Source organism: Polypterus senegalus, chromosome 5 (assembly GCF_016835505.1).
Source record: "Polypterus senegalus isolate Bchr_013 chromosome 5, ASM1683550v1, whole genome shotgun sequence".
Taxonomy (NCBI): Eukaryota; Metazoa; Chordata; class Cladistia; order Polypteriformes; family Polypteridae; genus Polypterus; species Polypterus senegalus.
Window position 1 is genome coordinate 106,503,877 of NC_053158.1, and position 15,790 is coordinate 106,519,666.

General features: G+C 38.3%; 1 protein-coding gene and 1 non-coding gene across 2 annotated transcripts in view; both read left to right on the forward strand.

Annotated features, from left to right (window-relative positions):
• The first annotated feature begins 2,092 nt into the window (after positions 1–2,092).
• trnaf-gaa lies at positions 2,093–2,165 on the forward strand. Its single transcript has one exon. It is a non-coding gene; the product is annotated as a tRNA-Phe (tRNA).
• A 5,777-nt stretch (positions 2,166–7,942) lies between these two features.
• Positions 7,943–15,790, forward strand: part of vps4b (vacuolar protein sorting 4 homolog B) — a 31,227-nt gene continuing 23,379 nt past the window's right edge. Inside the window, exon 1 of the mRNA XM_039753197.1 lies at positions 7,943–8,165. Within this exon, the coding sequence (XP_039609131.1) occupies positions 8,142–8,165 (24 nt within the window). The 5' untranslated portion in view covers positions 7,943–8,141. The remainder of the gene's footprint in view (positions 8,166–15,790) is intronic.

Consider the following 15,790-nt stretch of genomic DNA (forward strand, 5'->3'; position numbering starts at 1 on the left):
AATGAGATGACAGATGGTGTTGTGGGGGATCTCCTCCCAGATCTGGACCAGGGCATCACTGAGCTCCTGGACAGTCTGAGGTGCAACCTGGTGGCATTGGATGGACCAAAACACAATGTCCCAGAGGTGTTCTATTGGATTTAGGTCAGAAAAGTGTGGTGGCCAGTCAATGGTATCAATTCCTTCGTCCTCCAGGAACTGCCTGCATACTCTCACCACATGAGGCCAGGAATTGTCGTGCACCAGGAGCCACTGTACCAGCATAGGGTCTGACAATGGGTCCAAGGATTTCATCCTGATACCTAATGGCAGCCAAGGTGCCTTTGTCAAGCCTGTAGCGGTCTGTGTGACCCTCCATGGATATGCCTCCCCAGACAATCATTAACCTACCACCAAACTGCTCATGCTGAATGATGTTACAGGCAGCATAATGTTCTCCATGGCTTCTCCAGACCCTTTCACTTCTGTCACGTGCTCAGGGTGAACCAGCTCTCATCTGTAAAAAGCACAGGGCACCAGTGGTGCATCTGCCAATTCTGGTATTCTATGGCGAATGCCAATCGAGCTGCATGCTGCTGGGCAGTGAGCTCAGAGGCCATTAGAGGACATGGGGCCCTTGGGTCACCCTCATGAAGTCTTTCTGGTTGTTTGGTCAGAGACATTCACACCAGTGGCCTGCTGGAGGTCATTTTGTAGGGCTCTGGCAGTGCTCATCCTGTTCCTCCTTGCCCAAAGGAGCAGATACTGGTCCTGCTGATGGGTTATGGACCTTCTATGGCCTTCTCCAGCTCTCCTAGAGTAACTGCTTGTCTCCTAGAATCTCCTCCATGCCCTTGAGACTGTGCAGGGAGACACAGCAAACGTTCTGGCAATGACACGCATTGATGTGCCATCCTGGAGAAGTTGGACTACCTGTGCAACCTCTGTAGGGTCCAGGTATCGCCTCATGCTACCAGTAGTGACACTGACTGTAGCCAAATGCAAAACTAGTGAAGAAACAGGCAGAAAAGATGAGGAGGGAAAAATGTCAGTGGCCTCCACCTGTTAAACCATTCCTGTTTTGGGGTCATCTCATTGTTGCCCCTCTAGTGCATCTGTTGTTAATTTAATTAACACCACAGCAGCTGAAACTGATTAACAACCCCCTCTGCTACTAAACTGACCAGATTAATATCCCATAAGTTTCATTGACTTTATGCTATACTCTGATTAAAAAGTGTTCCTTTAATTCTTTTGAGCAGTATATTTAATTGTCCTGCGGTGGGCTGTCGCCCTGCCCAGGGTTTGTTTCCTGCATTGCACCCTGGGTTGGCTGGGATTGGCTCCCGCAGATCCCGTGACCCTGTAGTTGGGATATAGCGGGTTGGATAATGGATGGATGGATATTTAATTGTCCATTATTTACTTTTGCATACTATTTTTTCCTTTTTATGTATTTTTTTTCTTTACTTGCACTATTATTTAACATGATGTTAAACACTTTGAGCTATAATTATAAGTGAAAATGTGCTGTAGAAATAAATGTTGTTACTGGCTCCAACAGTAATGCCGCTGTCAAAATCAGTGAGATCACACGTTTTTTCTCATTCATTTGTTTGATGTGAACATTAACTGTAGCTCCTGACCTGTATCTGCATGATTTTATGTATTGCTGACACGTGGCTGATTAGATAATTACATGGATATATTGGTATACTGTGTTTATATACTGTAGTCCTATGCTGCATATACTGTAATGAAAAATGCTTAGTTAGAAGTGTTTATATGAAACTTCTGTAACTAGTCAATTACAGACATAAAACATTTCTCTAATATATGTTTGCATTAGTCTGGACATTCACAACAATACTCTTTAGAATGCTGTGCCGAAACTCGCGACCTTTCGATCTTTAATCTAACATACTTTCCAACTGAGTCTTTCCGATTCTGTGTCAGTAAAGTGAAGACCAGGGAAGGGGCTATACCTTTTAAATATTGTAGTAATGCTTTTGTATCTATTTTGTTCTGTATGTGAAGCTAAGAAAAAATACGACATTGTACAATTACACCAGTGTCACCGTTAAAGACGCTCATTAGACATTTTGCGTATCACGCCGAAATAGCTCAGTTGGGAGAGCGTTAGACTGAAGATCTAAAGGTCCCTGGTTCAATCCCGGGTTTCGGCAGAGTGTTTTAGACATAAATGCCACAAGATTAAAATGTATATTTGCATATGCCACAAGATTAAAATGCATATATGCATTGTTAGGCATTATAACTGGGAAATCAAGTGTTCCGGTAAAGGGCGAATTCCATATTGTACCACCTGCTGGACAAATTTAAGATGCTAAACGTTCGGCCTTAATAGAGAATAAGGACGCAGTCTTTAAAAAAACACACCGTATGCCGATAGAGGGGTTCACAGAGCAACACTGTATTCAATAATATTTAGGTTGCATTCAATTTCGTCGGGGAGCTTCCGGGGCTTTAGCCCCTGATTTTAGGCTTGTTACACCCGATCTTTCAGAGCCCTTCCCTTATCTCTTCAATGCACGTCGGTGTATCCAAAGATTTTCAAATGCTAGCTCTGTTTTTTCACGGAAGCTCCAAGGTGGGTATCCCTCAACCCCACCCAGTCATCAGCAGAGCGGAAACTCCAAGGGAGACCCCGATCGTGACAGAGGTAGGGATAAGCCCTCTATTAGATGCAGAAACCGACAACGCCCCTGGTTGAATTCGTTGGAAGAAAAATCATGATGGAAATAGGTTGCAGACCTCTTTGTATCAAAGTCGAGGAAAGCGAAACCTCAACAACTGGCATCTCATGAGAGAATATTTAATGCGCTCTGGAAAATGGGAAGGAAAAACAAGCTGAAATAAGAAGAATGTTACCTTTAGGGCTTTTATGTGCCACAGTGAACCGTATTGTGCTTAACTATGAAAACAGATGGCTTCTGCTAAAAAAGAAGGAGAAGAACCTAATAACTGTCAGAAAGCCGTCATTATAGAACGGATGTTTCAGGTGTGCTTACATGGCCTCTAATTCGTCGATTGGTAGTTGAAATGTGAAACATGCCACTAAGATCCAGTTGACAGTGGCGAGAGACTTATTTCGATGTCACATTAGGTATCTTCCAGTCGTGGGCTATATGTCATACTGCCAAACAATGTCAATGTATACGATTGCAAATCGCAGGCTATGTCAAATTTAGTGAGCGTATGTATACTTTCAAGTGCAGTCTTGCTTGTCCCCTTTTTCTTGCAGCTAACAGCGTGCTGCCTGAGGGAGCCAGTGTTGTACGAATGCTTAAACAGGTATGGGGAGTTCAGCCGTAGTCTTTGCCCTCTTTTCTTTTTCCCCATTCTATCATGAGACATCAGAAAATTGTTAGAAAAGTCGGCTAATATGATATGACCTTTCAGTGTTGATAGTGCTTTTTGCCACATCAGTCAGCCACGGTGATTTTGCCTGTGAGGCTCTATGTGTGCACCGCAGCAGTTAGATTCTCAGCAAGGCCATCAACTGTTTGTCAGCCTTGAAAATTTTGTGTTTTTTAGTACCACTTATTTCGCTTGTCAGGTTTTATCTATGTAGTGAGGTTGCCATGTTATTGTGACATAATTTTCATTTGTTACCACAATCCAAAAGCCAGTTGTGAGTACAGAATTAGTTGTTTTGGATAATTTCATATTCAGCTCTTGTATTTCCTGTTAATTTTTATTTTAGGCAGCCAGTGGCTGTTACTCTAGACAGAAAATGGCAGACTGATAGTTGATTAGATGTCCAAAGTCTTTGAATCAGCTATGATTATTAACATGTCTTGTTTTATCATTGTATACATTCTTTGTTTGTTTTCATCTGACTACTGGTCTTCATGTATTTTTCTTCTTTGTCCTACCAAAATGGTAAGTGCTACATTCTCACTTTGGAAGTAACAATAGATAGATAGATAGATAGATAGATAGATAGATAGATAGATAGATAGATAGATAGATAGATAGATAGATAGATAGATAGATAGATAGATAGATAGATAGATAGATAGATAGATAGATAGATAGATAGATAGATAGATAGATAGATAGATACTTTTATTAATCCCAAAGGGAAATTCACATAATAAAGCAGGAGTATACTGATACAAAAAACAATATTAAATTAAATAGTAATAAAAATGCATGTAAAAGCAGACAATAACTTTGAGTAATGTTAGCATTTATTCCCCTGGGTGGAATTGAAGAGTCGCATAGTGTGGGGGAGGAACGATCTCCTCAGTCTGTCAGTGGAGCAAGACAGTGACAAAGTCTGTCACTGAAGCTACTCCTCTGCCTGGAAATGACACTGTTCAGTGGATGCAGTGGATTCTTCATGATTGACAGGAGTTTGCTTAATACCCGTCGCTCTGCCACAGATGTTAAACTGCCCAACTTTACTCCTACAATAGAGCCTGCCTTCTTAACAAGTTTGTCCAGGTGTGAGGCGTCTTTCATCTTTATGCTACCTCCGCAGCACACCACCGCATAGAAGAGGGCACTCACCACAACTGTCTGGTAGAACATCTGCAGCATCTTATTGCAGGTGTCGAAGGACGTCAACCTTCTAAGAAAGTATAGTCAGCTCTGACCTTTCTTACACAGAGCATCAGTATTGGCAGTCCAGTCCAATTTGTCATCTAGCTGCACTCCCAGATATTTATAGGTCTGCACCCTCTGCACACAGTCACCTCTGATGATCACAGGGTCCATGAGGGGCCTGGCCCTCCTAAAATCCACCAATAGCTCCTTCGTCTTGCTGTTGTTAAGGTGTAAGTGGTTTGAGTCGCACCATTTAACCAAAGTTTTTGATTAGCTTCCTGTACTCCTCCTCCTGCCCACTCCTGATGCAGCCCACAATAGTAGTGTCATCAGCGAACTTTTGCACGTGGCAGGACTCCGAGTCGTATTGAAAGTCTGATGTATATAGATTGAACAGGATCAGAGAAAGTACAGTCCCCTGCGGTGCTCCTGTGTTGCTGACCACAATGTCAGACCTGCAGTTCCCAAGACGTACATACTGATGTCTGTCTGTAAGATAGTTCATGATCCATACCTCCAGGTGTGAGTCTACTCCGATCTCTGTCAGCTTGTCCCTAAGGAGCAGAGGTTGGATGGTGTTGAAGGCGCTAGAGAAGTCCAAAAACATAATTCTTACAGCACCACTGCCTCTGTCTAAGTGGGAGAGGGATTGGTGTAGCATATAAATGATGGCATCCTCCGCTCCCACCTTCTCCTGGTATGCGAACTGCAGAGGGTCGAGGGTGTGGCGGACTTGTGGCCTCAGGTGGAGAAGCAGCAGCCGCTCCACGGTCTTCATCAGATGTGACGTCAGAGCAACAGGCCGGAAGTCATTCAGCTCACTAGGACATGATACCTTTGGGACTGGGGTGATACAAGATGTTTTCCAAAGCCTTGGGACTCTCCCCTGTTCCAAGCTCAGGTTGATGCACTGTAGAGGACTCCCCAGTTCCAACGCACAAGCCTTCAAAAGTCGTGGCGATACACCATCTGGACCCGCTGCTTTGCTGGCACAAAGTCTTCTATTATGTAGATGTGTTGTTTTAGCTTTTCAGCACAGTATAACAAAGTGTACAGCAAACTTCCTGACCATTTTGTACTTAAAATGCTCACAAAAGAGTTACATTTAACATGATTAACTTTCTGTAAATGTCTTTTATTCTGCTTCTGGATGTAGAAAGATCTTAAGTATTGCCTTTATACATCTATTAAAATAAACAATGTCTCAAATATTATTAGGTTTTACTATGTAGCATATAAATTAAATTTGCATACATAACACATTCTCACACGTGACTCACACAATCCAACTCAAAGTAACTGGGGGATTGAGAATATCTTGCTGGCACTTTCCCAATAAATATTTGGATCATGTGTATATTTATTAAGGTTAGTTAATTTAAACTTTTACCGTCTATCTGTTTTCATAACCATCTTATCCTGATTGCTGGGTTGGGCTCCAGCTACCTAGTGAAAGTTTAACATATAGCAATCAAATAACAGTTACTCTATAACATGCCTACTTTGTTACATAAATCAAGATACATTTAAGACACATTTTTTATTGGTATTTTTGGCTTTTTTGCTTTAGTGTTTTGGTGACAGCTGTGCTTGGAAAAAGACTACAGATTTTGTTTAGTTTTCAAGACACATCATGGCCACTCAAATCAAAAAGATCTAAGTCTAACAGTATGTCATTCTGAATGAACAGTTCTGTCAGACTTAACTAACATTGTTATTGCCCAGGACTGGAAAAAACTCCGCCAGGCCAGCCTAGACTATATTAAAACAAAGTGCATTTTAGCACAAGGATAAAAGAAAACCTTATGATAAATCAGTACGTTATTTAACCACTAAAGCAGTGTGTCTGTTTTCATCCATTTCCTTTGATTCAATTTTCTCTTTCTTTCTTCTCTTCTCTATTCTTACCATAACACAGAATTATTTTCTTCTGTTCCATGAGCCCAAGCTTACTTTAAACAGGTAGACTCCAAAGATCATTATTTTATGGTATTGCTACTCTTCTTATTTTTAAGAGTTTCATTGTCATTGTAATGTGTAAAACAGGGAACTCAGATTTAATGTTTTCTCTTCATTTTGTAAGGTGTGTTTCAAGAACAGTGCTGCTGAGTAGTGGTTAGTGCTGCTAACACATAAGAGCATAAAACAGGGTCCAACCTCTTAATTTACCAATTTATTTGTACATACATCCTGTGCAGGTTTTACTAGGTATGTTAAATTTGTCTGGCATGAATGTAAGTGGATATGTCAATGAGTGTACTCTGTAATGTACTGGCATTACATCCACTGGCTCAAATCCTACTTTGAATCACATGTTCAGTAAAAATGGAAGCAGTTGATAGATAGTCGAGTGAAGTGACCCATTGGTGACAAATCTTTAGCTTCAAGCATTTTGTTTTATACCAAGCAAAGTACAGCCTGAGAATTTTCCATGGCATTACATCAGAACTGAATATTAAAAAGTGCTTAATTATATGGACACTACATTATAATTTTGTTTCCCACATGTTTACTCTATATTTATTTGATTGTTTTTTAGATGCTAAGGTTTAACTTGACAACAATGTGTGACAGTGGTAGCATTACTCCCTTGCACCATGGAGACCAGGATTTCAACTCAAGGATGCCCTCAATATGAAGTTTGCATATTCTCCCTGTGTACTAATGGGTTTCTTCCAGGAACTGCAGTTTCCTCCCATAGTCTAAAGACATGTGGTTAGGTGAACTGGTACTGTGAAATAGACCATTGGGTGTATGTGTGGGAGTTCACCATGCAATAGGCTGGCACTCTTTACAGAGAATGTCCCTGCCTTGTGTCTTATGCTTACTGGGATAGGAAAAATAAAAAAAAAAGTATAAAAATGCCATTACACCGTCGACTGGCATGCCGATTTAGTTAAAATTCAACGACTGATGGTAATTGAATGGGCGGTGTTATGCAAATTACATCTAAAAAGACGATGCCGTGCAAATTTAAAGGATTGATCTATTTAAGCGGCGAAAAATTATCTTAGCAGATTTTTAAATGGATTTGTTCTTATATAGTGATTTTTCTGTGTTGTTTAAAATCATCAGATTCCTCTTTACGATTATATTGGTGAAAAATAGTATAAATCCTGTTTGATGGAACGTGAATTTTTATATCAAGATGCCATCCGTGAATGTAAATATAACAACAAAAACAATTTTCTAAAAAAAATCAGTGTGCTAATTTAAAAACGACCTTCACTCATCATAAAGCTTGAAAAACTGACACTTTGTATTCATTCTACAACATCTGCGACATGTATATCTCTGTCACTATATGGTAGCTCCATCAGAAGGCCAGCTGGATTTTGAAGGGCTGGATGGCTGCGTTATGACGTCACTAAATATCACGTGAAGAAAGTGACGGAAGTGACATCCGACATCTTAATGCGGAAGAGTTTGTATATATAATTTGCGGTTGTTCCCGAGTTGTAATGGGGAAAATATAGAGATATATTGTTTTATATATCCTAAATTTTGCCTGGGAGCATTTTCGACAAATTAGAAAGCTGTTGTTTGTTAATTGTTTGGTTCCTGATTCGTAAGTCTTTGCAGTCCTCATGGCCGCCAATATCAATTTACAGGTAAGTGACACCGAAACCAGAGTCTGAACGCCGCCCGGTTTAATAATGACTGTCCATTTTCTGTTTTTAAACGCTGCCTGTATTTTCACCTCTTTGTTTCTTGTGGAGGTACGAGACCGTTAACATCACTTCCATTTTTTTTCGTCAGTCATTGCGTACACACCTTTATTTCTTACATGAGTTGTATACAATATTAAGGTATTTAAGGTTACAGTGAAGAGGCCGTGTGTACACATTGGATATTCAAAATGTTAAGTGGAAGTCTGGCATGCCTTAAGAATTTGGATCGTAGGTGATACTACGAAAAGACCAACGTAGATGGAAACTTCCTCATGGAACAAATCGCGATCACTAAAAACTTGTTCTAAACGGATTTACAAAGTGTTAACTTTTCTGTCGGGATCGGTTGTGAAGTCAGCTGTACTACAATAGTACTTTAACTATTACTTCTGATTTTGGTCATATTACTGGCCAGAAGAAGAAAATTATGGCTTCTTAGAGGAGAGAAAAAACGTCCCGTCACTTGCCATTTGTGTTCCCACTTGAAAGGATCACCCCTTTTAACAACTGATAGCCCGTATTCTAGTCGGTTAATTTTAAATCGAGATTTACCTGATTCAGACTGGGACCAATCCTGACAGTACTTGCCTCAAGTCAAGAAACGTCCTACGCGCACACACCCGACATATTTAGGATTATGGGAGCAGGTCTCCCAGAAATACGAGCAAGACGTTGTAATGTCTGCACTAACCATGACCAGGAGTGGGATTCGGGTGACTAGTCTACTATGCCATCTGCATGCTTATTAGCCATTAAACAGATGTTAGTTAATTTTCAGAAGAACGGCACAAAGCTTACATTAGTTGTTTTTGTCTTTTCACATTGCATTTTTAACTTTCTCAAAAACATTTTAAATTCTTATCTGCAGGGGCACTGCTAGAGGTTTTAGACCCCGTGAAAGGGTATGGATATTGGTCCTCCACCCTGACCAAGCTGACCCTGTACAATGGCAGTGTGTCAACACAGCAACCTCCAAGGTTTTGATAACTTTACTTATGCAGGCTGGTATAGCACTAGTTGAATCATATTTGTAACTAGGGCTGTCAAATCAGCCAAAAAATATGGTTTGAATATTTACATTTAAAAATAAGTATTTGTATATATTAGAACTTAGGTTAAAAAGTCTGTGTTACCTGCTGATACATGCCTCTTAACATGTTCTGCTGTTCGCAGTGACAACTTCAACAGGAAATGCTAGCAAAAAAATAATAGTGATACTCGTACCTGTGTCTTTATTGTAAAAGGAAATCCTGAGACGAGACTTTCTCTGAGATAATTTCAGGTCATGTGAGACAAGACTTTTTGCCAAGAGATATTGACAAGTCCTGCCCCTCCTCCCAAACATTTACAACCATGCCCATGGTCCAATCACTTGTCATTCCGTGATTGCTATTGTCAGACACAGTTCCTATGCTCTCCGTTCCAAGCAGGGTTGGAAAGAAAAGACAAAGTAGAACGTCGTAAAGAGGTTCAAAACGTTGGTGTGATACACATGCAGAGCAGGTTAGAGATTATGAAAGTATTAAAATTTGAAAGTCTCAAAAAACTGATAGTAACGATCACATTAGCGCTAACAAATGGAAATTATTACTTGGTGAAAAAACGGAACAACGAAAAGAGAATGAATATATGGACATAGGTGATATGACAGAAGTATTTAGTTATTGTTTGGCTTTAAACTCTAAGTCGGAGACTTAAGATCATCTAATTTGTGTTGCCATCATGGGAAAAAAGTGTGTTTACCCCCCAATGAAGAGGCCTGTTCGCGAGAACGTGCTCAATATCCTTTGCAGATGCACTGTATAAATGAGAAGAATCTTCACAGCTGTCTTGTCCTTAATCTACAATTGATGGCTGGGTGAGCAAGAAGTTCATAGGTTAGGCCATTGGAAGGAGCTCAAATTATTTTTTTTTTTCATCAATTTTTGTTGATGTCAAAAACAAATATTAATGTAATATGAAATTGTCAAAAAAGAAAATATAAATTTTCATATATAAAATTTTGTGGAAAAGCCACCCAAATGTGCCCATCTAAAAACCACCCCAACGTGGAGTTATTTAAGAAAGTGGATTAAATTAAAATTGATAAAATACACTGGTTCCAGAGGCACACACATGCTGCTGAGCAAAGAAATGTAATTCAAAAGTGTCCTTGAAATCCGTGGTAGGCTGTAAGCCATGACTTGTTCAGCTAGGTAGTTTTTGCCCATTTACTAATATTATGCACAGGTACCCCATTAATCTACTCGGCTGATAATTGTAAAAAAGCAAGATTGTAAAAAGAGCGCTGTCGGACCAAGGAAGTGACAGATTTGGGATTCTTCCATTGAGAAGCTATGAGACTTTTGTCTGTTATTGTGCCCAATGAGATGGTACACTGGTAGAGAAGAGAGAGATAAGAAGAATCTTAACAGAAGTAGAGCAGTAGGAGAGCATTCCCAAATGCATGGCAAAAGGTGCCCTACACATTAAGGTTGCACTAATGACAGAGTGGATTGGTGGCTAAGCTCAATGCGAAAGCACTTTCTCAGGTGGTAAACACTGTGAATAATTTTATATTGGATGTGTTAGTGGTTAGAATTCCTAGAGTTATTTTTAATGTTTTTTAAACTATAATATATTTTGGTAAAGATACAAAGAAACAATTTTTGATATATTTGTGGTGACCTAAAATACTAATATCAGTGTCAAATAAGTTCAACTTAAAAATACAATCGTTATTAACATAAACATTTAACAATAGTAGTTTTTGTGCAAAATATATCTATGTAAAATAGCTTATTTGGTGAAAAATTGTGAAAAATACAGTTTTCCTGCCCTTAGTGCTTAATCATAAAAATCTGAGAAAGTACCTCAGAAGACTCTTGGAATATGGGTCCAAATCGACTCATGCAACAAAATCCTCTTGAGCTGCTCAATCTAAAATGCACTCACTAAACTATAACTTACAGCTTAAATTCTGTAAAAGGAGTTTGAGTGTTTACATAGAAAATGCTAAGTTAACAAAACATGTCTAGCTTTGAAACCGTTGGCAACAGAAATGTCATTTTATATTTACTGTAATACAGCATATTCCCTGTGGATGACTTAATAATAAGCATATGCCAGTATGGCCAAATCGAACTGACCTTTTAATTAGATGTTTTTTTAACATTTTGGCTGTTGGGTTAGATTGACTGTTCTTGTAAACTAGATTGTTTGCACCATGTATGGAGAATTGACTAATGGTATGTGACATACAGCAGGACTGGGCTGACGTGCCAATTAGCATAAACTCCATACACCTGGCAGGGAGGACAGTTTAGTGAATGGATGGACGGTGTTGAACTGCCTCCCAGGAGCACATGGTCCCCCAACAGACTGGATGCCCATTCCTGTACCTGGAGGGCTGTTCCTACTTTCAGGGGCTTCCACCTGACCTGGGAGTACTACCTCCTTCAACAGAAGTATTCCAGTGACTAGCATAAAAGGGGGTGCCTCTGTCCACTGGGTGAGAGTCGGGAGGAGGTGGATGAGTTTACATGGGAGGTGCAGTGGGAGAAATGTACTGCTTATTGTGCATTCTGGAGGGAAGGAAACTAAAATCTTGTTGTCGTATTTTCTGAAATAATAAATTTATTACATTTTATATAGCGCTTTTCTCACTACTCAAAGCCCTAACACACAGAGAGAACCAGGGGTGCAAACCCATGTTCTCCTTACTGTGAGGCAGTAGCACTACCACAATGAAATAAACACATTTTTATTTAAACCCAGAACTGTGTTGTAAAGTTGTTTGAGGTGTTCCAACACCCCTTACAGGTAACCGTTAAAAACTGACCTTTCTTTAAAAAAATTGCCTTTTCTCATTCAAGCTTTCCTTGCCATTCTTTTCTGGAATCTGGAATTTATCTTCTACATTTCATTTCAAACAAAAAACATCTGAGATTGGCTATGAAGTCTGTGGATTTTGCCAATCTACAATTCAAGTGCATTAGGACTGCTGTGAACCATTCTGGCAATGGGGGGTTGAGGGGGAGGGTACAATGTAGAAATTTCCTTGATTCCTACATTTTGGCAAACGAAATCATTTTTAAATTGCATATAAATTATTCTTAAATAAAATTTCTTTTGAGATTGATAAAATTATGATTACTCTAATCCAATCCATCACCCACCTTCTTTAAGGAGCCTCTGCTTATCCATATTTTAATGTCTTACAAAGAACTTTGTTGGTGTACAGTTTTGTTTTATGGCAATTAATGCACCTATAGAATAGGATGGGTTGAAGGTAGACAAACAAAAGGCTGACCAACAGGTCATCTCATTTATGTATATTTTATATGCCATATTTTAAATCATAGTCATGATTAATTTTTCTTCTCAGTTTTTTTTTCTTTTTTTCAAAAATACCATTTTAAAATATTGTGATTAAAATTGCTAGATGGCAGATTTTAACTCCAAGTTATGGAAAAACTAATGTGCTGTTGTTGGATGTAGAGGGTCTATGGATAATTTTGTAGTTTAAATTTCATAACCACAAAATGTTTAAAAAAAAATACCAGATGGAAATTTAAAATCTGTACTACAGCTAAAATTGTCAGCTACCATCTGTACATGGCTGATAGCCAATAAATTAGTGATAGAGAACTACTGATTGATAATGCAGTTGTGAGGTTATGTTTAGTGTAATGGAAGTACCATGTACATGTTTAGTCACTGTAGCATAAAGTGTCACTAAGACATCTTTCATACATTATAACAAAAGTAAATTGCTTTAATTTTTTTACTTTATGGACATGAACTTTTCACTTACCCATTCACTTTTTCAAACAGCAGAAAGAGTGAGCTGCTCTGACTAAGTCAGGCACTTCAATGGTGTGGAGTCTGAAGCAAGACTTTTAGCATAAGACAACATTTAGCCCTGCATTCTGGTCCAGCATGGAAAGGTACTTACCTTGTGTGGTGGTGTATGATTAATACATCTGCTGTATTGAATAAATAGAGTACAGTATCATTATTAGTGAACTGAATAAATATATACCTTCCTTATTTGGTAATATTCAGTCCTGCTTACATCCCTATCTGTATCCTACAACAAACAAGGTACTTACTTCAGTATACATGACTGCAGATATTTTAATGTGTTTTTATTATTATTGTGACCAGCTGTTGAGGGAGTTAAAAAAAAAAAAAAATTACAACCTGAAGTGACTGTTCTCAATGTTAAGTTGAAAAAATAAACTAATTCACACAGTGTTTCTGTGTTTTCAGGCAGGCAGATTTGCCAATGAATATCAATGGGAGAGTTTGGAATTTCAAAAATGTATACAGCATGCTAAGAGATCTCAATGAAAACTGAAGTGTCCCAGCAAATACTCCATGAAGAATAAATGTGCTAGGTTTCAACAAAGTGGTTCACATTCACATTTTTTGTCTTATAAATAAGTGTTTCCAAGTTGCAAAAGTCAACAGTTCGAACAATTCGGACAGAAATATCAACAAAACAAGTTTTTCATCTTTTTTTTTCTGTTAAATTTAATTTGGTTCATTATCTTTAAGAAAAACACGAGAACAATTTGATGAGGGCAATCAATTTATTCTAAGAGTGGCTTATCAAGTTATATTGTTGGCATTCTCAAACTCACTTATTCCAGTTCCAGTTTCCAGGTTGCTGGAGCCTATCCTGAGAGCATGAAGTGGACAAGGAATTAGTACATCACTATGTTCATTCTTGCATGCTCCGACACTCATACAGAGCCAGCCTGAAATTGTTAGTCACCTTACTCAGTATATCATGTGGGATGTGGAACAAAAATTTTCTTTGTGTGTGTGAAGTGACCCTTTGATGCACATTGTATATTACAGTTCGAATAAAATGCATTTCGATTTACCTTGAAGTGAATCACTATAACTATCTTTGAATTAACATCTACTTATTTTATATAAACTATTTAATTTTGAGTCTCCGTTTAAGACATCTGTTTTCAGGTTTTTATTGGACTGGAAATCCTTATGCAGTTTATCTCAAGATGTAATTTCCTGTTTATTTTAAGATCTTCACATTCATATGTAAAGTATGTCAAATGCATTTTCACAAATCTTTTGAAAGCATTTTCTGAAAATGATTGTCCCTTCTAACACTGTTAAACTGGGTGTACTTTCTATAAGGTGTCCAAGACAATGTGGTATAGTGAACTATATGGACTCTATATGACACAGCCATCCTATGCCAATATACAGTACATAAAGCTAGTCAGGACACAGTCAACTATCTCAGACCATTTTTGAGCACAATGGAAAGTATATCATAGTAGCATGCAGTGCATTTATCATTTGCCCAAATATGTCTTGGATATTATGTTTGTGATAATTGAAGGCATGATTGTGGAATGTGTTCTTTAACAGCAGGCAAGAACATTCTGGCATTTGAGTCCACTTTTCTATTAGGGTTTGTCTTCTGAGACAGAAATATTGGGACATTGAAGAAGTGTTCACCACTAGTGTGTAGTGGCTTAAAAGTCCTGAAGTCCTGCTGTTCCACCAGTTTTTTTTTTTCTTTCGAAGCACATCCCTAACATTATGTGATTTGAAGATGGCATTTCTATAGTTGTTTACAGTTTTAAGGATAAGTATGTTAACCCTTCAGAATTGTTCTCTTTTCCGCATTAATTGGTCACAGATTGTAATAAGACTTTCTAAGTCACAGGTTATAGAAAAACTATGTTTATGCCAATAACATTCATATAAGTGTAATCTCTCATGTCGTTATTGAATACACTCATCAGGCATTCATTGTTTCTTTTTTTTTTTTAAATCTCTTGGTTTAATAGCTGGTCAAACTTCCTTTAGCAATAACCTCTAGAAAGCACTTCTGGTTGCAGTGGGATAGACCTGCATAATGTTCAGGAGGAATTTTGGACCATTCCTCATTACAGAAGTATTTCAGCTAAGTCATATTCTTAAGATGTCTGATGTGAAAGGCTCTCTTGAGGATATTTCACAGAATCTCTGAGTTAAGGTCCAGGTTGTTACTGAGCCACTCCAAAAGGCAGATTTATTTTTTTATTTTTATTTTTTTAAATCCTCCTATAGTGGATTTACTTCAATGTTTATGGTCATTGGCTGATTTCTTTTGTACGTCAAGCAAAGAGACAGTGAATTTGATGGTGGGCCTTAACTTGCATCCACATGTTGACTCCAGTTAGGTTAATTGGCTATTGGAAGCTAAATGTATAATTACCTAAAGGCTTGACTGCAATCTCTGCAATTTTTACATTGTTTAAAGGCTCAGTAAAAAATTGTATGCAAACTTGTGACCCTCTGGTGTTGATATAGTCAATAAAAAGTGAAACAAGCTGTCTGTGAACGTTTTTGGAAAAAATTAATTCTACTCTGCCCAAAGTAGTAGCTTAAACGATATGACAAATTTATAGTTTGTTAGTATAAAATCTGTGGAGGGGTTGCAAAGAGTTTTAAAGAATTCACCCTTAGTGTATGTAAACCTCTGACTCTGTAAGCATGTAGCCATGAATATGCAGCCAGACACTGTCAGGTGAAATAAGTGTTAAGTTGTATTTATTAAT